Consider the following 23,355-nt stretch of genomic DNA (forward strand, 5'->3'; position numbering starts at 1 on the left):
CCTCCATTGAAAGCTAACTTATAATGAGAGGGTGCCCAGAAACTTATATACATATATTTAATTAAGATTATACTTAAATCATATACAATACTTGCTACGGCATGTAACATAGCTATACTATCAAAAATCTAATAGGGAAATGAATTTACTATCAAGATCTCTACAATTTCTCCTAATCAAATTTCACCAAACTAAGTTTAATATGTTCAGAAACCGCTGGTGTACATAATTCGAACGTTTATTTTATATTTAAGTCTTTTAGTCGCCTTCATGGTGTAAATGTTAGGTGACATCTTGAATTTCTTTAAAACTTCCCCGGCCCCAGTATTGTGGTAGCTAGGCTGGTAGCCCTCTCTATTAATTTCTTCCCAAGCCTTAATATCATCATATCCCCTGGACCTTCACAAGCTTATATATACATGCAATTTCTTCTATATATCTTTTACATTTTTTTTCCCATGACGAGGTTGAAAATTTGATGAGATCATCACATGTTAAATCGTACATTAATCGTCAAAAACCAAAATAAGAAAACAAAAAAAAAAGGATAGTTTATTAAACTAAAAAAAAAATTAAAAAAAAAAAAAGTAGTCCATTTAATTACTACCAACATATATATTAAGTGAAGGTCTGTGAATGTCACCAAATTTAGCTAAAGGTAGTACTCATTTTCTAGGGTACAGTTTCCTTCACACTGCATCATGGGGTTACTATCGTACAAGAATTAACATTGACATAAAAGAGAAATAAATTTCAATTGGTAGAAAAAAAAAATCTATATTAATTACTTCACATCCGACGTCGATCCCTTCCAACTACTGGAGAGGCTCCACTGATCTGAATTAGCCGCCGAGGGGACCCCGTTACCGCACTTGGCGACTGTCCTCACGCTCTCTATCAACGCCTCGGTGCGAGCCTCCTGTGACAAAATCTCCGACAGCTGCTCAGGGCTAATCACCAGCTTCACCTTCCACACCCCGGTGTTATTATACCTCGGAACAACTTCTGGGTCGGAGAACCGCTTCATGAGCCCTTGGTTATCGCATGACATGCGGTACGGCGTTGCTGTAATGGACGATAAAGAAGACATGTTACTGTTAATGGCGGCCGTGTCGGATTGCTTAGACGTAGTACTGTTAACGTTGTTGGATTTGTAGGGGTTGAGAGGGAGGAGATAGTATAACTGTCCGGCGTGGAGGTCTTCGTTGTGGAGTAGAGGCTCTGCAAAGAGGTCGCGGCTTCGGAATATGGCGTGGCCGGGGAACTCGTTGGTTATGCACTCGGAGGTGATGGGTGCGTAGAGCTCCATGATGCCACCGTTGGATGTCACAACCTTGACCATCTCTTCCATCCCTCCAAACCCTTTAAACACACAATTCCCCATTGATAATCTAACAATTCTAGCTTTAGTAATAATATATAGAAGATTGTAACATGTAAATTAATGGAATATTACAAAGATTGTGACGAGAAACATAAATATGAGATGACAGCCGACAGGGTTGAGATTTGAGAAGGATGTTTCTTGAGGGTTTCGTTAGCGTACGTTAGCCCATCCTTACCAGCCGACACAAGTATATAATATCCCTTTCTTTGCCATCTAAAAATCATATGTATGGTTTAAGGTTGTGGTCCCACCTTTTGTGTACTAGGATGGTACACGGGATCGTTGATTGACAATAATGGTCATTGTTTAAGCACCGTTGATGTGGCCAGGTGCAATCAGAGATGATGATATATAACGGTAGGGAACTCTTATTAGGTACAGTATGGGTAGGTCAACGACTTGGGGAGGGGTGATGAGAATTTGACCATGTTGGCGGTGGGATCATAATCATCATCATCATGGAGATGATGGTCAACCTCACCATCAAGTGTCCATGCCTTTTTAGCTTTGCTTTATAAAGTGGGCCCACTTTTGGTGGGCTGTGGCTTAAAAAGACGAGAAAATTTTTTGCTTTAGACGTTTGTGGGGCCTATTGGTTTCTTTTGGTCCATCTGTATGGCAGAACTACAGTGGACATAATGTGGAATACAGCAAACACGACGCCGTCTAGTCTACCCCGAGATTCTGATTAATATCAATGAAAACGAAAGCCCACCAAATAATATCTCCCATCTCTTGGTTGCCAAATCCTGTACAATTGTTCACGGATTAAGCAAATAGTTTTTGAGTGAGACGTGTTATTTGTACATATTTTGCACACTTATATTTGGTATAAAATTTATGCACATGGAATGATCTCACACTAAATGTAAGTGTGTATAAAGTTTGTACAAATATTATTTAACTTTGAGTAATGTCAAAATGAGGATTAGAGCTTTTACAATTTCTTTTTAAAGGTTACGTGATTTTTAAAATTTATTGGATCAAATTTAATAATAATCATCTCAAATTCAATGAAAATTTCGAAAGTCATTCTAATCATCCATGTAGCATTACTTATAATCTTTTGCATATCCTTATAATTTAAGGGTACGATTCTTTAAATTATACTAGTTCATTTGTAATAAAATGATAAAATTTTGCCACATCATCAATCCAAAAAACCTTTAAAGAAAAAGAAAATAGCGAGAGATAAATGCATTTCTCTTTAAAAAGAAAATTCATAATTAATGTAAAATCAGTCCAAATGATTGGCCTAAATTAAAAATAATTTTCTGCAATATAAAAAATAACTCAAAGGTCCTCGGAGTATGCCAAAATTATAATTTAGTCCCTATAGTTAAATTTCATCAAAACACTTGACAAATTCCGTTAGTATGTTATATCAACACCAATATAATATATAATAAGTATATTACATTCCCTTTTCATTAGGGTTGACGCTATCCCGAGTAACTTGTAGGACAATACGTATTGGTGCCCCAAATATTGTTGTGTATCATCATTGTTAGTGGCTCTACCGGATTTAAACCTTGCGTGATCTACACCACTAAAAAGTCATAATGGTGACCCCATCCATATATATATGGTGCGCCGGTAACCAATAAAACCATTGGATCTAAAGCCAAATATAAAAGTAAATTTCTTTGACTATAGGATCAAACTCATTTACGTACCCAACATCCGTACATGGTGATCCACACCTTAAGTTCAATTATTATAAACCGTATAATAAACAAACATCTGTTTGAATCAGTTATAAACATTCGATAAATTTAATAAGGCTCGTAACATAATTTCTTGATTGAGACAAGAAATTAAACTATGCTCAGTTTATCATTATATTGTATACTGAAATAAGATCGTTCAGTAGTAAGTATTTACTTACTTCGGGTGATTATCTTCACTCTCGAACATCTTAACCTTCAAATTACTACAAAACGTATGACATTGACAATTTTTTGATAGTTGAAAGGGGGATATTGTCGTAATCAAAAGTTCGAGGTATATTGTAAATTGGATAGTAGTTTGAATGAGATACATAAACTTTTCCTTATATATATAAGAGAGATAAAGTTTAAAGATAAAATGATAAAAAGAGGTGCCTTAAGGGGTCATGTTAGACTAATTCGACTTGATCCTCTTCTAGGATATGTCAAGTTCATAATGATCCTAAAGTTTTTGGATTTAAATCAAACGGTCAAAGGTAATGACTTTTATATTTTTGTAAACTTCATAAAATTACAAAATTATTATACTATTTTCTTAAATAAAAATAAATAAATAATTGAGGGTATTTTAGTAATTTTCATTTCATCCGTTATGATTTAACAAAAAATCCTAACGGACGGGTGAGATTGTAAAAAAATTATAAATTAGATGTATTAAATTAAGAGCTTTTTAACTTTGAGAAGAGATTGTAAAAATAGTAGAAGTTCAAGAAATTAAGTGAAGTGTTCTAAAAAAAAAAAAAAAAAGGAATTAATCACTTTTTTATTATTATTATTATTATTGTTTACTTATTTCGAATTTAGATGAGGCAATTCTGACCGTTCTAGCTAGGTATGTCGCTCCCCTTGAGATATCTGGCCACTTGTATGACTTTCGGTGATACTCAAATTTATTTTGACTGTTGTTCGTTCGTAATCATGACCGCCATGAGAATAATAATAATAGTTACCATAGACGTTTCGGGATGTTTTGTTAACAATTTTCACAACGTCGGATTACCGTTCACGTGCATGACAAAAAGGATTAAAAGGGAATTTGCTATGATTAAAAGAACAGGTTAAGACATGATCATTTCCTACAACTATACACAAAGTTAGAAGACAACACTAATTAATGATGTCTATTTTTTAGACTGAAGTGTACTGCTTGTTTGAATTGGAGGACGAGGAGATTGGGCTCAGCCAAAGCCAAGCCCGGCCCATCGAAAAGCTCCAAGCCTAACTATGACAAACTCATGAAATCTGAGTTTGAATCCCAATTACATAAAAAAAATATATGAAGAATCCAAGAAAAAATAAAAATAAATAAAATCCCGCTCATTATGTGGTTCACAATGGCTTGGCTTGGCTTGGCTTGTAAACTTAACAAAAGCTGAGATCTGCATTTTTCAATTAAAAAAAAATTAAAAACTTAAAAAACTAAATTTTTATCTTTTTTTTTTAAAATAAATAAATAGAAAGCATGATGTTTGGAGGTGGCTGCCCGTGGCCACCCCATTTTCCTTTTTTTTTATTTTTTTTTTAAAAAAAAATTAAGTTTTTTTAGTTTATTTTTTATTTTTATTTTTTAAAAAAAAATATTTTTTTTAATTTAAAAAAAACACATGGCAGGGGTAATATGGAAATATTTTATCAAATAGGACATTTTTCAAAGGTTTTTGTAGTTTAGGAGACCGTAGTCATAGTATTCGCAGTTTGTGAGACTAGTTACAAAACAGATGGTAATTTAGATGGTTAAAATGTTATTTTTCCTAAAAATAAAAATTGTGAAGAACACCCCAAAAGAGAAAAAAGTTGATTTACCCCCCCCCCCCCCCCTAAATTTTTTTTTTTAAAAAAAAAAAAAAAAAAAATAGAAATAAAAGCTTGGGGAACATTAACAGGATCGGACTAGATGTGATGGAACCTTCGAAATTGTATTGCGTGTTAGAATCTATTTTTAAGATTATAAATTCCAACTCTTTTTATATAGGGTTAATCTTTTTACAACTGATTGGATCATAATTTCTTCCTTCTAATGCTCCGTTTGTTTTGGTGTAAAATGATTTTTGTCGTAAAATATTTTTAAGGAAGTCATTTTTCAAAACAATATTTTCCGTCGAAATCATTTTTCGGTGTTTGGCGCGTACGGAAAATTACAAATATTTTTTATATTTTAATTTAATCATATTAATTTAAAAAAATTAAATTTTATTCATAAAATAAAAAATGTTAATATAAAATAATATAAAAATATTTTTTTATATTTGATACATACGGATTCCGACCAGTCTGGCCAGAATCTGGCAGGGTACCGCCAGAATCCGGTGACGGTTGCCGGGTGTCGTCGGATTTCGGCACCGACAACTCCAACGGGTGTCGGAATCTAGCAATAGTCAACTGTTTGAACGTAAAAGTCGACTGCGTTATTTAAAAGAGAGTCGACTGCGTCTACCATCTACGGAAAAATTATTTTTTGAAATTTATTAAGCATTTTTTTGTCAAACGGAAATCATTTTTCAGTTAACTATTATTTTCGCCCCTACCAAACACCGAAAAATACCGAAATCATTTTCCAGAAATCATTTTACGCTGAAACAAACGGAGTATAAGATTGTAAATCTTAGTCCACTAGGATATAGTTTTAATAATTCTTTATTTATTTTTTGTGATTATAGTTATCTTAGGGTTTTTTTTTTTTTTTGGCATATAAATAAAGCATGTATCAAATAGGAAACGGGCTTGAACTATAGTCCAAATTAAAGCCCAAATTTCAACAAGAAAATAAAGAAGAGTTGGCCGTATTCAACCACTAATGGTCACGGGTTCCTCCATATCCTTCCCAGCAAACCGAAATTTGTTTTGACTATGCAAAAATGAATCAGAAATAAAGGGAGAAAAAAGTAGTCACAAAAAATTAGAAACATTTGAAGAAGCCCAAAAAAAAAAAAAAAAAAAACTACTTTGACACCATGCATTGTCTTTCGCCAGATGATTGGCCCCTTGCAATATTACACTATTACTCATCCTGATATCTCCTTTGTTGTGAATCAATTGTGTTAGCACATGCACCAACCCACTATTGACCATTGGAATGCTGCTAATTAGTGTAATCTCAACTATTTGAAAGGTACAGCTCATCATGCATGCTTATAGTATAGCAAAGGTAATATTCATTTGCAGGCTTTTTGTGACTCTGATTAATTGTATGAGTAATCCTGATGACCGCCGTTCTACTACCAATTATGGCATCTTCTTGGGCCCTTGCCTTATTTCTTAGATTGCTAAGAAGAAATGTATTGTTGCTCGTTCTAGTTTTGAGACTGAATATCAAGCTATGACTCTTACTATTGCGTAACTCTATCATGTGCATATATTGTTCGAAGATATGCGGATTCTGTAAAAATTTATGGGTCTTACCCACTCTCAAAAGACGCCTTGAGAGAGGAGGGGCGTCTTTGACTTATAAAGTGTTCAGGTCATCTATCTCTTGGTGATGTGGGACACTTTAACATACCCCCTCACATGTGGTAACTTTTGACCAAACACATATTCAACATCGAGAGGAAAATGCGCGCCCATTATCGTCTAAGGAACCTGCTATAATACCATATAAAAGTCTATGAACCTTATTCGCTCTCAAAAGACGCCTTAAGAGATGAGAGATATCCATGACTTATAAAGTGTCCAAGTCATATATCTCTTGACGTTGTGAGACATTTTAACAGATTCATCTTCTTTCTTCTACGACTATGTGGTGTGATAATGTTGGAGCTCTTTCTCTTGCCTCCAATCTAGTGTTTCATGTCCGAACCAAACATATTGAGGTGGATGTCCACTTTACACAGGAGAAAGATCAAAACAAGGAGATTGTTCTCTTGTACACCAATTTTCTCGTGACCAAATTACGGATATTTTTAATAAAATACTGGGGTCTACTCGTTTTACTTTTCTCCGTGACAAGCTGATGGTTAGCTCCCCTCCCATCAGCTTGCAGCGGCTATTAACCATACCGTACTACCTGATCCTTTCCAAATGTCTGAAGGTTCTTCAAAAGGCAATATTGAAGCTTAACTCACAAGGCAAAGGCAGCCACCCTTGCACGTCAACTGGTCCTCAGCCATCTAATTAAGGAAAGTAATCAGAGATGTATGGAAAAGATTTCTTAAATTCCTTTGTCCTCACGTTCCAGCTCACCTCAATGCATCAAAGGAAAGATGTCAACACCAATAAGGCACTCAAGATGGTGGTTGATTGTGCCGTATACATATTTCCATGTTTTGTGTAATTATATATACCTTCTAAAGCTATAGCTGCTTTTGTATATATACTCGGTCTTTGTATCATTGCAATTATATATACATACACTACAAAAAAAAAAAAAAAAAAAAAACCGCTAATTACATACTGTTTTTTTCTAGACAGTTTTAGAAACTGTCTAGAATTATACTTTTATGGACTTTTTTTTGAAAATGTCAGTAAAAAAAAAAATGAACGGTTTACTAAAACTGTCCTTAAAAACACTAACGGTTTAAATAAAACCATCCGGAATTAAAAAAATTCTAGACGGTTTTTTTCAAACCGTCTATAAATATATAGATGGTTTGAATCAAACCGTCCATAATTAAAAAATCACAGACGGTTTATTTCAAACCGTCTATAACCCTAGTTCTAAAAATAGATAGGATCGATGAATATCGATCTAGAAACTTCATAAACTTACCCTCTCTCTCTCTCTCTCTCTCTCACCCGGCCGGCGGCCCTCTTCCTCCCCTTCTCTCCGGTGATCTCTCTCACTCAGTCCGACACTCTCTCTCTCTCTCTCTCTCTCTCTCTCTCTCTCTCTCTCTCTCTCTCTCTCTCTCTCTCCCATTCCCCCTCTCTCTCTCTAGTACTCCGTCCGACTCTCTCTCTCTAGCTCGTACTCTGTCCAGCCCCTCTCTCTGTCAGATCGATCCCGGCCGGCCCTTCCTCACCTTCTCCGGCGACACCCTGACACGTCCCAGCTAGCCTGGGAGCTACACCCCCGACAACCCAACGTTCAGCCAGCCGACGCCCAGTGTAAAGGTTATTTTTAATTTTTTCCTCACTTTTTTGCAATTTTTTTTCCTTCTAAATTTTTAATTAGGTTGATGATGATTTGCATATTACAGACTTTAATTTGTGTGTATAGTAATTTGAGAGCAATCTCCTTTTGCTACGTAGAGATTTAGTCTCTTGTTTGTTTTAGAGATTTACACTTTTGCTTACCGTTCTCATTTGGGACGAATGAAGAATAAATTTTTACAAATAATAAAAAAAATATAGAATATAGCGTTTATCTTTCTCTGCTATATACGTGTGGTAATAAGATAGTGCTAGTAATTTATCTTATTCTATTTTTAGGAGGTTTTTGAAAAGTAACACGGATAGAACATTGATTAGCAAAGAGTTTCCTTGTTTGCAAAACTCCATGTTAGTATTTATGTAATGGGCTACGGAGGAAGAAAATCATGCAAAAATAATCTTCCAAACTTTGGAAATCAAAAAGTTAATTTTTTTCTCAGTAAAAAAGTTTTTACTTTTTTTCTCTAAGAAAAAAGTGTTCTTTTTAAAAGGTTAGCTCCGTGCGTGGTTTTTGACCACATACGATGAAACAAGGTAAGGACTCGTACCTAGCTTGTTTAGAAAAGAGGATCGAGGTTGAAGAAACTTTAGAAATTAAACTAATTATTAAAGGCTCTTGCCTTGCAATTTCTTCATACTAATTAAAAAGAGATAAACAAAGATATTAGATTTATTTTTCACATGTACATGTGACCTTTTTGTACAGACACGTGCTTAATTCTGTTTAGCATAGATCAACAGCTGTTAGTTAGCATAGACAGTTAGCGTACTTGCTCAGCAAGCTTTGTAATATAATATATATTCTGCAGATTCTTGTAACTTTACAATTTACTTTGATTAATACAGAAAACAGAGGATTCATCTTCTCTCATTTTTCTCTCTCTCTCGTACAATTCCTAGCATCTGTTTGTTTCTATTCTTCATCAATCATTCAATAACAGAAATTCAATATGGTATCAGAGCTTTCGTGATTTTTCTTTCGTGATTGTTCCTTTCAAATCAAGTTTTTTTTCTTGATTCTTCTCTGTTCTTCATCATTTTTTTTTATGGAAAACCTATCTCTCACTTCATCTTCTTTAGCGATGGATTCTTCTAATCCATTGTATCTCCACAACGGAGATAATCCAAGAATTCCTCTCGTTTCTCAATCATTGACTGGAGACAATTATTACACTTGGAGTCGATCAATGCTCATGGCACTGACTGCGAAGAACAAGGTTCTTTTCATCAATGGAGGTTTGCCAAAGCCCAATCCTTCTAGTCCAGATTTCTTGCCATGGACGCGATGCAACAACATGGTACTTTCTTGGATCATTAATTCTATTTCTAAGGAAATTGGAGTTAGTATCATTTGTGTTGATACCGCTGAGGCAATGTGGACCGATCTTAGGGATCGTTTCTCACAACAGAATGGACCTAGAATCTTTCAGATTCAAAAGTCCATTTCTGACTTGAGACAAGATAATCTTTCTGTGAGTAGCTATTTCACCATCCTCAAGGGATTATGGGATGAACTACTCAATTACAAGCCTTTACCACCATGTACGTGTGGTACAATGAAGGTCCATAATGACTACCAGCAACAAGAATATGTGATGCAATTCTTGATGGGATTAAATGAATCCTATGCTCAGGCTAGAGGTCAGATTTTGATGCTTAATCCTCTTCCACCTATCAACAAGGTGTTTTCACTAGTAATTCAAGAAGAAAGACAGAAGGAGATTTCGAATTCTGTTACTTCTCTTAATTAGAATTCTGCTACTTTGCTCACCAAGTCAGTTGTGACTACATCTGGAAATTCAACACCACGAGGTCGTTTTAATAAAAACACCTCTTATCGTAAAGATAAGCCAACATGCAGCCACTGTGGAATTTCTGGTCATACGGCAGAGAAATGTTATAGGCTGCATGGGTTTCCCCCTGGCTTCAAATTTACCAAAGGAAAGGCTGCTGAAGACCTTTCTGCCAATCAAGTTTCAGATTTTTCCGGGATCCAAGAAGTCTCTTCATTGCCTTTCACTTCAGAACAGTATCAGAAGATCATGGCTCTCATCACACCTAATTCTGAGATTAGTTCAGCCAATCAAGTAGGTCAATCTCATAAACTCATAGCCAACATGTCAGGTAATTCTTTCTTTATGCCTCATTCTACTCCTCATTTCACACATTCTGTTTTTTCTTCAGTTTCCACATTTCATAAAGCCTCAACATCTAAAAATTGCCCCTGGATTCTAGATACAGGAGCAACCGACCATATGGTTTGTTCCACATCATATTTTACCACCCACATTGCATCTATTTCCAAATTAGTAAAATTGCCAAATGGAAATTTTGCTACCGTCACCCACATTGGAACTGTTAAAGTTTCTTCCACCCTTACCTTGACCAATGTCCTTTGTGTTCCTTCATTCTCTTTCAATCTTGTATCAGTTAGCAAGCTCACCAAAAATATATCCTGCTGCATAATTTTTCTTGCTAACATTTGCTATATTCAGCATCTACAGACATGGAAGACGATTGGAGTGGGTAGGGAGTTTGGAAGTCTGTTTCATTTACAGTGTAATCATGTTCCTTTTTGTATCAATTCTGTAACATCCTCTAACATTGTGCCAATTGTGCCAATTCACAGTTTTTCTGCTCATACGGTTTCTCCTAGCACATGGCATTCTCGGCTAGGTCATCTCTCGGATGCTCGTCTGAAGCTCCTTAGTAGCCAAAATTCTCAGATTTCTTTTGATTCAAATAAGTGTTGTCTTACTTGTCCTTTAGCTAAGCAACACCGTTTACCTTTTCCTATTAGTAATTCTGTTTCCAGTCACCCTTTTGAAATTGTACATTGTGACATTTGGGGCCCTTTTTCTACAGCATCTCTTACAAGTGCTAAGTACTTTCTTACCATTGTAGATGATTTTACTCGATTTACATGGTTACATTTGATGAATAATAAAGGCCAAACTCGTTCTTTGCTTTGCTCTTTTTTTCAATATGTTGATACTCAGTTTCAATGTAAAATCAAATGCATTCGTAGTGATAATGGTATTGAATTTCAAATGACAGAATTTTTTTACTCCAAAGGAGTAATCCATCAGTTGAGTTGTGTTGAAACACCTCAACAAAATTCTGTTGTTGAGAGGAAACACCAATACATTTTGAATGTTGCTCGCTCCTTACGTTTTCAAGCACATTTGCCTTTGTCTTTTTGGGGTGAGTGTGTCCTATCTGCTGTTCACATCATAAACCGAATCCCCACACCAATTTTATCTAATATTTCTCCTTTTGAGAAATTATTTCATAACCCTCCTTCTTTTTCACACTTTCGGGTATTCGGTTGTCTTTGTTTTGTTTCCACGTTATCTCATCACCGTACTAAGTTTGCCTCTCGGGCCAAACCATGTATCTTCATTGGTTATCCTTGTGGTATCAAGGGTTACAAGGTTTTTGATCTTCATAGCAAATCAATTCTTGTCTCCCGAGATGTTATTTTTCATGAGGATATTTTTCCTTACAAAACAACCACTTATCCTCCTGTTTCTAATAATTCTTCTCTTATAAATAATTCTGTCTTACCTTTTTCCATTTCTGATTCTACTTGTGATCCTCTCATTCATTCTCCTATAGTTACTACTTCTAGTAGTGATAATCATACTAGTTCAGTTCCTGTTTCTGTTAATCCTCCTAATCTTGTTTCTGTTTCTGATATTGATGATTCTTCTCTTTCTCATTCTGATGTTCCTGTAATTCCTACTCGAAAATCTTCCAGAGTTAGACAACAACCAACTTATTTACATGAATATCACTGTCAATTGGTGGACTCTTCTCACTTTACTACCCAGCCATCTTCTTCTTTGACTGCAGATCTGCCCGATTCAGGTATTCCCCATAGCCTTTCATCTGTTTTATCATACTCTCGATTATCACCATCTCATAAACACTTTGCTCTTTCAATTTCCACTTCCATTGAGCCTCAATTCTTTCATCAAGCTGTCAAGCATGCTTGTTGGCGTGAAGCCATGAAATCTGAAATAGATGCTTTAGAGTCTAATCAAACTTGGACTCTTACTCATTTGCCTCCCGGAAAAACACTCATTGGTTGTAAATGGGTGTACAAGATCAAGCATCGAGCAGATGGATCGATTGAACGGTGTAAAGCCCGTCTAGTTGCAAAGGGTTTCACTCAATGTGAAGGATTGGATTATTTTGAGACTTTTTCGCCAGTTGCTAAGATGACTACTATTCGGTGTCTTCTTGCTTTGGCTGCTATTCATAATTGGAAGCTTCATCAACTCGATGTGAACAATGCATTTCTGCATGGAGAGTTGGATGAAGAAGTTTACATGCAATTGCCTCTTGGTTTTGCTAGCAAGGGGGAGACTCGGGTATGCAAATTAAATAAGTCCCTTTATGGTTTGAAGCAAGCATCTCGGCAGTGGTTTTCTAAGTTCTCAACCACTCTAGTTCAACATGGTTTCATTCAATCTAAGGCAGATTATTCATTGTTTACTAAGAAGTTTGGTTCTTCTTTTATTGCCTTATTGTTATATGTTGATGATATAGTATTGGCTAGCAGTGATTCTCAAGTCATTCAAGATTTCATTGTCTTTCTCAATACTCGGTTCAAGCTTAAAGACTTGGGACCTCTCAAATTTTTTCTTGGGCTTGAGATTGCCCGCAACAGTACTGGCATTGCTCTTTGCCAAAGGAAATTTTCTCTTGAAATTCTTTCAGATGCAGGACAGTTAGCTGTTAAACCAGCTAAATTCCCCATGGAGCCGAATGCGAAATTTTCTGCTCATGAAGGTGAATTACTTGAAGATCCAACTGTCTATAGAAGATTAATTGGTCGTCTTTTGTACCTCACCACTACTCGACCAGACTTGACATATTCTGTACATACCCTCAGCCAGTTTATGCAATCTCCCAGACAACCGCACATGGCAGCAGCTCTTCGAGTTTTAAGATATGTTAAGTCTGCTCCTGGTCAAGGCCTCTTCTTTCCAGCATCTTCTATTTGTCACATTAAAGCTTTTTGTGATTCCGACTGGGCCGGATGTCTTGACACTAGGCACTCAGTTACTGGTTTTTGTGTCTTCTTAGGCTCTTCCTTAATCTCTTGGAAATCTAAGAAGCAACACACGGTCTCTCGGTCCTCAGCTGAAGCTGAATACCGATCTATGGTTGCCGTTTCTTGTGAGATTACATGGCTATGTAGTCTTCTTAAGGACCTTCAGATTGATCATTCTTCTGCTGCTCTCCTTTTTTGTGACAGCAAGGCTGCCATTCATATAGCCGCAAATCCTGTCTACCACGAACGCACGAAACACATTGAAATAGATTGTCATATTGTGCGTGAACGAATTGAAAAGGGTGTGATTCAGACTCTCCAAGTTTCTTCTGCAAATCAGCTAGCAGACCTCTTTACTAAGTCTCTTGGAGCTGTTCTTTTCCATTCTCTTTTGTCCAAGATGAACATTATGGATATTCATTATCCATCTTGAGGGGGAGTATTAGATTTATTTTTCACATGTACATGTGACCTTTTTGTACAGACACGTGCTTAATTCTGTTTAGCATAGATCAACAGCTGTTAGTTAGCATAGACAGTTAGCGTACTTGCTCAGCAAGCTTTGTAATATAATATATATTCTGCAGATTCTTGTAACTTTACAATTTACTTTGATTAATACAGAAAACAGAGGATTCCTCTTCTCTCATTTTTCTCTCTCTCTCGTACAATTCCTAGCATCTGTTTGTTTCTGTTCTTCATCAATCATTCAATAACAGAAATTCAATAAAAGACTTCATTTGTAATTAAACAAAAAGATGAGAAAAATTAAGATAAAGAATTGAATTTTGATCGATCAAAAACATGCATGCATGTCATTTCAATTAACTCTCACAATTTTATAACTAATGGAAAATTTGTGACATAGGCAGAGGAATACCAAAATAACCTAGGGTACGGCTCGTACGTACTATAGTAAGATAATAAGCTTATAACTGATAATATTAATGATATTGCAAGACGAAGACACAGGAGAAACCTCGAACAGAGACAATATGTTCATTGTCTCACATACCAAGAAAGATGGGAACCCTATGAATGCAACGGTTGGAGAAACTATGGTAAGTACGTGCTAAATATGTAAATATTATTTGTAGGTTCAAGTTTTCATTTGTATGTTTTGGGCAGGCGAAGATAAGGGCAATTATCAATAATCAGTCGCCTGCAAAATGAGTGTGTTCACAGGGGTCGATCTATTGGTCACATAACGATGCGTGCGCACAAGTGCTAGGACGGGAACATTCCAATTGTGTACGCGGGGAGGGGCTAGGGCCGACTCCCGGTAAATCCTCCACTTATTCCTACAAACAATGATCAATTTCTAGTGCGCCTACTCCCAGGAAACTAGAGATGGCTGCTGAGATAGAACGTTTGAAGACTTTGTACGAAGAACAAAACACCAAATATGCAACACAACAAGAAGAGCTAGCAAGTGTCAAACGTATGGTAGCCTTGATTATGACAGGAAAACAACCAAAAATGTGATGTCTAGCTGTTGTCGTTGTTAGATTATAGGTTTCAAATTTTTTGGGTTTTAATTATGTATTTGGACTTGAATTTTGTAATAGGTATGCATTTGAATTTTGTAATATGTAAGCTAGTACGTAGACGGTTGTTGTAAAGAATTTGAATTTGGATTTGGATTTGATTTGAATTGGGATTTGGATTTGGATTTGGATTTTGGATTTGGAAATGGATTTAGATGATGTTGCAAGTTTTGTAATAAGGATTTTTGGGTGCCAATGAGGTTAATATATTAAAAAAAATATATACATGCATTTTTCTGGACGATTTGGGCCCAAACCGTCTAGAAAATAATGGACGGTTTGGGCCCAAACCGTCTTTAACTTATTACGGATGGTTTAAAGAAACCGTCCAGAATTGGTTCTGGACGATTTGTGCAATTGCGGACGGTTTGGGCCAAACCGTCTGGAATTGCGGATGGTTTGGGCCAAACCGTCCACAACTCGGATTAGCAACAGATTGTCCTAGATGGTTCAAAACCGTCTGGACTTTTTTCTAGACGGTTTTTTACAATTTCTAGATGGTTTGAAACCGTCCATAATTCCAATATATATGTTGGATTTTCGCTTTCGATTTGGAGTATGGGCGCTTTTGCAATATTTTGAAAATTTTGTATGGAAGAAGAAGAGGGCTTCTGGTATCATTTACACGCAAGTTTAACGGGGCTTTCATCACCAATGATGCAATATGGTTTGGCTGCATGTTTACAACTCATAATGCATGTGTACACGTACAGCTTTGATCCAAAACAACAAGGAAGATGGCAGTGCGATTCGTCTGCTTAAAAAAATTTACGTCGTTACTCATCCTTGGGAAAAAGCGTGAAACGTACTACTCGTATCTCCCTAAAAGAAAATAGGGAAGGTTTATTAATGGTTTTAAAAACTGTTTTCTTTTATATATATATATATATATATATATATATATATATATATATTAATATGATTTTTTTTTTTTAATGTGATATAAAATTAAAAAGTGTTTTTGGTGGATTTACATTTGGGAAAATATGTTCAGTAGTATCCACTCAAAAAAATTGGTTGGCAAACTTTTTAGAAGGTATTGTGTTTCTAAAATTTAATTTGCTAAACTTGCTTGTTTTGAGATACCACAAACCGGTGTAAAGCGAACTTTTATTTAATAAAGAAAAAAAAAAATTGAGTGATATTGTGAAGCTACCCTCAATGGAGGAAAGGAAGGACTGCACAATCACCCTTGGCCGGTTGGGGTGGCCGCATGGCCATCTCTAACCTGTTGGAGTGGTTGTAAGTTCAACCATATCTACATGGGGTGGCCACCCTCTCATCCACTATAGATAGTCGTGCGATTACCTCCTTTCTCTCTCTTTTTAATCTTTTTTATAAATAATAAATCAATCCTTACACATGAAAAATAAAGCACTTATTTTTTTAAAAATATTTAATGTGAATGAAAAGGTGTGAAACTTTTTCTAAAAAGTGTGTTGCTTTCGGCTGAAAGGTGTTGTGTTTTGTGATTTAAAAAGTTATTTGCTTGTTAAATATATTGAGAAAAGTACTGCGCTTTTGATTTTCAAAGAGACAAAAGCCATTCTTTCATTCAATAATAGGTTGAAATCAATAATAGTGGCATTTTGGGAATCGGATGTTTCTCAAGAATATATATATATTCTTAATTAGTAGCACGGCCATAAAATCTTTATACAAAAAATAAAATATATTATTCTAAAAATAAAATTCAAATCTTATGCCTAATTTTTTGGATTTTATTCATCCAAAAAAAAAAATTCCGTTTTAACGAGTTACAGTTTAAAGTAGGGAAGTGCGACCATCTTCAACTACATGTGGCCGGCATGTTTATTTATCATCTTCAACTACTAACAAACGTACGTACGCTTTAAATTCTCTTCCATGTACGTTATAGCTGATGCATGATTGAGAAAGATTTCTTTCAAATTTCTGTACGTCACCAATTAACTCTAAACCATGCATTTTTCTTGTGGGCCGCTTCTGTATTTAACGCAGACGTTGATTTTTAGCGGTTTTCTTATGACCTTAAGGAAACCCAGATCCACATTTTTTTAGCCGCCAGTCGCCCCAGAGAGAGAGAGAGAGAGAGAGATTCAGGAGATCGAGAAACAATGGGGAATTTGTTTGGGAGGAAAAAGACGGTGCACCCACTGGAGTCGGAGTCGTCATCATGTTCCTTGAGAATCAAGGTGCGAATGACCAAACGGCAACTCCGGGAGCTGATGGATTTGAGCAAAGGTAACTCGGAGCTCGGCCGGTTGATCCTGCAAGAATGCCTGGAAGGCAGGTTAAATGCTCGTGTTTGGCCTCAGGAGACGCCCGGTGGGTATCAAATATGCAGTGGGAGGGGGAGGTTTAATTAATTTGTTCAACGTTTGGATCATTTATATATGTTTGCGTGTATGAAATATTATATATGATCATGTTAGACAGTTAGAGAGATTTCTGAACTATATAATTAATTAAGATAATTAGCTTCGGCAAATAAAAAAAAAAAAAAAAAAGATATTGCTTAATTTGTTGAATGTTGTTGATCATCATTTTGTGATTTATGTTTGATTGTTTTACCTTAATTAATTAAGAAATTAAGAAAAATTGTATTACCTGATCGATCAGCTAGCCGTGGAGAAAAAAATTCTAATATATTAACGAAGCGTGCAGAAGGCTATATGGACCTATGAGTGGTCTTTTTCTTTTGCTTTGTCCTCTATCTGTTGGCTCTAAAAGAAGGAAAGTAGAAAACAACAAGGTTCTTTCGTACCAAAAGATTGAAGGAAAATTTCGTTGGATGTAATTTGTGTCATCCTCCCACATACGCGAATAATTACGGGGATAAATCCTTAAAAAAAATTGAGAATTGTTTTGTTTCTCACTTTCTTGTACTTTTTTTTTTTTTTTAATATGATCCGTCTAATAGTTTTAATGGTAAATTTGTAAGTTTTTCAAAAAAAAAAAAAAAAATGATGAATTTGTAAAAGAGATGCACTCGAAAATGTCACAAAACACATCTCTAAAAAATTAGCCTAAATAATTAGTTGAATGTTAGTAAGTAGCTAGAGTTGTGTTATGATTGTCATGCCCTTTTTAGAATTGCAAATCTTGAAGAATAATGTTGTATACTATACCTTCCTCTCATCTCAATTCTATTGGACCATATATGTGGTCATGCCCATTAGTCCTTATATATATATAATGGTTCATGCACACTGCCACATCAACATAAAAAAATGGGAGTTTAGTATATAGTGGGAAAAATTCACTTGTCACCCGTAATCTTTAATCACTTTTGGATTTATACTCTTGAAATTTTAAAAGTGTCAATTTAGTGTATTCATCTTTCAATTTTTTTTTTTCAATTTTAACCATTCATTAAGATTTATTAATTTTTTTTCAAAGATTCCGGCGTGAGTTTTTTTGCAAATTCTGTTAAATCCTAACCAACGCCTAAATCTTTGCAATTTTTTTTTTTTCCGATAAAAATATGGATGATTTGGAAATTTTGACACCCCTCCATTAGCATTGAATGGAAAACCTTAACGGAGGTTGAAATTGAAAGATAAATACACTAAATTAACACTTTTAAAAATTTAAAGATATGATTATAAAAGTAATAAAAAATAAGGGCGATAAGTAAAGTTTTTCCAATATATATATAGCGTTTCTCTTTCTCTTTTACAATTTAGAGCGCAATTGCAACGTGGGTGGAGCGGATGTTTCAAGATTGAGAAATGTTAAATACTATATTTACATTCTACCCTTATTTTACTGGACTAATGTTACAGTACCCATTACCTAAAAGTTGAATGATTGTGTAATATATAGCCTTCCTTGTTGGGAAATTACATCATTATATGGGAGAGGAATATGTTTGGGCCTTGGTGGCCCAACTTGATCCATTCTAATATATTCAATATGATCAAGAAGTACTCGGGTGAGGTCAGGCTGGTCCTTCAGAGCCCCACTAAAATCTTTCATGTATTATTTTGTTTGTTTGTTTGCATAAATTGGCCGGCCTATGAGACATCTCTGCATTATTTGGATCACACTGGCCATGGGTGGTCATGTCGTATGCATGGGCTCGATCTACTAATACATTCAATAGCAAAGATCTTGTGTATATACGCATGTTTGTTTGTTTATTACTCATTATTGAGTTTTGGTACATGACAACCTTTGAAAAACGTACTAAAATCATTCGAAACATACAAACCCAAACTTTTGCGGCAGACTATGGATTCAGCATGTAAAACATAGGAATCAAGTGACTGAGAACAATGGCCCCACATCAAACCCTAAGGTATCACGGTTTCATAGAATAATTTTAGTCGTCATACTCATACTCATGTCTCTTTTACGTCTCTCTAATAGTAATGTGGCTACCAGATGTCAATTATTTTATTTTTTCATATATATATATATTCTCTCCTATCATTTTTTTTAAGTGTTTTTTTTTTCCTAATCTTAATGTAACATGGTATCAAAATGGGTTGAGCATGCTTGAATTTCTTCGCTCATTTCATTTTTTCTTCACCGTTGATTTCTACTTTTTGTTGGGATTATGTATATCATATGCATAGCGGAAGAACCCAAGAAAACATTAAGAGAACATGACTAAATCATGCGATAAATAAATAAATAAGTACAAAGGAGAAGCACTTTTGCAAAGGGGTTTGGGCTACTCCTTAATTAGAATTAGGAACACATTTCTCTAATGATGGTATGCATATGTATCCAATTCTCATTTTAAATTTATATTATTTATTTCCATTGGTATATTTACTTTTTATATTTTTGAAGCGGGGTTTGGAAGATATAAAAATTTATTGAAGAAGAATCTTTAATATAATATAATATAATAGTAAAGAGTAATGATTGAATACCACCCAAAGATACAACTTTTCACCACCTTGCCTATGTAGCAAGGTGGTCCCCCACTACTTTTTGAATTTTTTTATTTTTTAAAAATAAATTAAGGTAGGGGACCACCTTGCCACATAGGCAAGGTGGTGAAAAGTTGTATCTTTGGGTGGTATTCAATCATTACTCAATAGTAAAAGCATTTGGCATATCTGGCACAACCAACATTAATATATACATATAACATCCATAAATTTTTCATTTATTATGTTTTTGAATAAATAGAACTCCCTCATGCTATACCAATAATTCTTATTAAATGATGTGATTTTAATCATTCACCTAAAAAATGCAAGATGTCAAGATGAGGTTGCATATTAAACATATCCTCATAAGGGCTCTCATATTATTCCATACGAAATTTTTTCAACTTTTTATAAGAATTGCCTTTGTTAATTTGATAACACTTTTATAAAAACATTCACAAACAACCTTGTTAGGGATAAAATTAACCCTAGAGACACGTGGACTCAGAAACATCTCGGATCTATGTCTCGGACATTTATTTCGACCAGCGAAGAAAAGATTGCCTAGGTATAAATAGATCTCGGAGGTATAACGACATCTCAGTATAAATACATCTCGAAGGCAAAACGACATCTCGGTCTTAACACTCCAGGTTACGGTATATGGAACGTCCCGAAATCTCCTAGTCTGAATAGGGCGAGCATATCTCGGATATTTGTGTCTCGGAGTAATAACGTCTCGATATATCCCGAGATCTCCAGGTCGGAGCGAACACGTCTCGGATATCATCGCCTCGGAGGTTCGCTGAAATGTGCTACAGACTTCTAAAAGGTGCCATGCGCCACGTCCGTCTTAGAGTGAGATAAAGATAGAATCCCAGAAGATCAGGGAGTTACTACAGATCCATAATTTATGGGATAAAATGGTTATTGACATGGAATCAAGTCCAAAGAAGTACAAACGCGACCAACTACGGACTTCACACTCCTACTCGAATTCCTTGAAGATATAGTTAAAGTTCAACCAGGCTAGGACTCAAACTCCTAATCCAACTAGGTGTCAAGAAGGTCCGGCCTATAAATAAAGACCGTCACACCAGGTATAAGGACGAACTCTCGAAGCTCTTGAGATTAATATTCAGAATACTCTGCAGAAAACTTTTTAGACTGACTTAGGCATCGGAGTAGGCGTGGTCGGCACCCCCGACGAGTTGTTTGTTCCTTTTTACAGGGTTGAGGTATTCGGTAGAAATCAACAGCGAATCTTCAGGCGACACGTCACCATACCGGAAACTGTACCAACAGTTTGGCGCCGTCTGTGGGAACGATCAGTTGTTCTTACGAAAAACAAATCCGCAATGGTGACGACGAGACGTTCCAAATCGATCGTAAACGAAGTACCGCTTACCAGCCGAGACGATGCTCGTGGAGAAGCAGAATCTGCAGATCCAGAGGCCCGGATAACCCAACTGAGTCAACAGTTGGCCCAGGCGCAGAAGAATGTAGAGGATTTGCTGGCTCAGAATGCTGTGCTCTTAGCTGCGCGAACTCCACCGCCGTTCAATCATGATGTACACGAAGGGTCAGGAGAGAGAGACGAACAGAACGAGAATCACGACGGGCGGAACGAGAATCATGAAGAGAGAGCCGGGCGGAACGAGAATCATGAAGAGAGAGCCGGGCGGAATGAGAATCATGAAGAGAGAGCCGGGCGGAACGAGAATCATGAAGAGAGAGCCGGACGGAACGAGAATCATGGAGAGCCCATTAATCCAGTTCCACCCACGGAGGCAGAAAGGAGTTGCAGAGGATGGTCCAGGATCTGGGCGCAAAATATGACGTGCTGTCAAGGACGATTGACCAGAAACGTGATGGGAAGGAGTCCCTTGTTGACAACCTCTTCCAGCACAAGGAGTCCATATTCACCGAAGAAGTGTCCAACTGCGACTTACCTGGAAGATTCAAGGTACCTGACATTCCTGTCTTCTCAGGCAGCGAAGATCCAGTGGAGCATTTGGACAATTTCCGGTCCCATGTCTCCCTGCATAAGACACCAGACGCTGTGGCATGCCGAGCTTTTCCTCTCACTTTGTCAGGAAAGGCCCGAGACTGGCTCAGGAATCTCTCACCAAGGTCGATTGATTGCTTTGACACCCTTGGAAGAAAATTCCTGGCCCAGTTTGTATCCGGGAGAGCTAGAAGAAAACCCCGAGGGTACTTACTCTCTGTACAGCAGGGACCGAATGAGTCTCTAAAAGACTATCTGTGGAGGTTAAACCAGGAGAAGCTGGACACAGAGAGTGCACCAGACGACTTCATTTACGGTGCAATTTTTCAAGGCTTAAAAAAAGATGGGCCTCTGATGGCAGATTTGGCGTTGAAACCGCCGAAAGATCTTCAAACCTTTATGGTGAAGATGGACAGGTATATCAATCAGGAAGAGACGCTCCGAGCCCTTCTCAGTAATTCCCAGCAACAACAACAGCCGTCTACCGAGAAGCCTAAGAAAAAGAAGAACCCTGAGCCCATACAGGATGCTGGTCCTGCAGAGTATAAGAAAGTGAAGAAAAATTTCAGAGATTATAAGTGGACACCGTTGAACACTTCCATCACCGAGGTGCTCATGGAACTCAAGAAAGATCCGAATTACCAGAGACCGAGACCCATTCAAGGAAATCCCCCTCCGTACCTGGCTCACAAATACTGTGCCTTCCACGACTCACGCGGTCATCTGACCGAGCAGTGTGTTTCGTTGAGGCAGTTGATCGAGAAATTCATTGAGAATGGGAAGCTGGTCCGATTCCTCGTGAATGAGAGGAATCATCAGGAGCGAGATCACTATCCGAGGCCTAGGAGGGAAAAAGATCGGGATAATAGAAGAAACAATCAACCGAGACAGGATGAAAGAAGAGAAAGAAGCCGAGAGCCAGCACCTCGGCCTCGGAGGGATGAAAGAAGGGAGAGAAGTAGAAGCAGGCCTCGGGGGGCACAGCAAGGCAATATCCCTATCATTCATACCATCTCGGGAGGATTCGGAGGAGGAGGTGAGTCCAACTCGGCTCGGAAAGCGTATGCCAGACAGCTCGATGATTTCGAAGTTTACTCGGTCCAGAAGCCCACAAAGTCTCGGAAATATAACCCTCTGGTTATAGGGTTTTCTGATGATGATTATGCTGGAGTCTCGCTTCCGCACACAGACGCCCTTGTGGTCACCTTGACCATAGCAAACTATCAGACCCGGCGGATTCTCATTGACACTGGGAGCTCGGCTGATATTCTTTTTAAATCAGCTTTCGATCACATGGGTGTTCCATCAAAAAAGTTGGTTCCAGTCTCGTGCCAGCTACAGGGTTTTGCTGGAGAGAAGGTGTTGCCCCTCGGATCTATCGATTTACCTGTCACAGCCGGGGCTTATCCAAGGCAAAAAGTCATTATGGTGAAATTCCTTATAGTTGATAAGGTCTCGGCCTACAATGCAATTATAGGACGTACGGCTCTCAACGACTTCAAAGCGGTGACTTCAACACCACATCTCAGCATGAAGTTCCCAACAGAAGAAGGAGTTGGAGAGGTAAAAGGAGACCAGAAGGAAGCTAGGAGATGCTACAATATGTCCTTGAAAGATACCCCAAGGCAGCACGGTCGGGGGGAGAAAACTAAGGAGGATGGAAAATAG

The 23,355-nt window shown here is 36.9% G+C and overlaps 1 protein-coding gene across 1 annotated transcript; it reads right to left on the reverse strand.

The window, feature by feature from the left end:
• Positions 1-596: 596 nt before the first annotated feature.
• LOC133864460 (uncharacterized) lies at positions 597-1,559 on the reverse strand. Its single transcript, XM_062300802.1, has one exon. It carries the CDS (start codon positions 1,382-1,384, stop codon positions 785-787), a length of 600 nt encoding a protein of 199 aa, XP_062156786.1. The 5' UTR covers positions 1,385-1,559; the 3' UTR covers positions 597-784.
• Positions 1,560-23,355: the final 21,796 nt, after the last annotated feature.

This window comes from Alnus glutinosa, chromosome 3 (assembly GCF_958979055.1).
Source record: "Alnus glutinosa chromosome 3, dhAlnGlut1.1, whole genome shotgun sequence".
Classification (NCBI taxonomy): domain Eukaryota; kingdom Viridiplantae; phylum Streptophyta; class Magnoliopsida; order Fagales; family Betulaceae; genus Alnus; species Alnus glutinosa.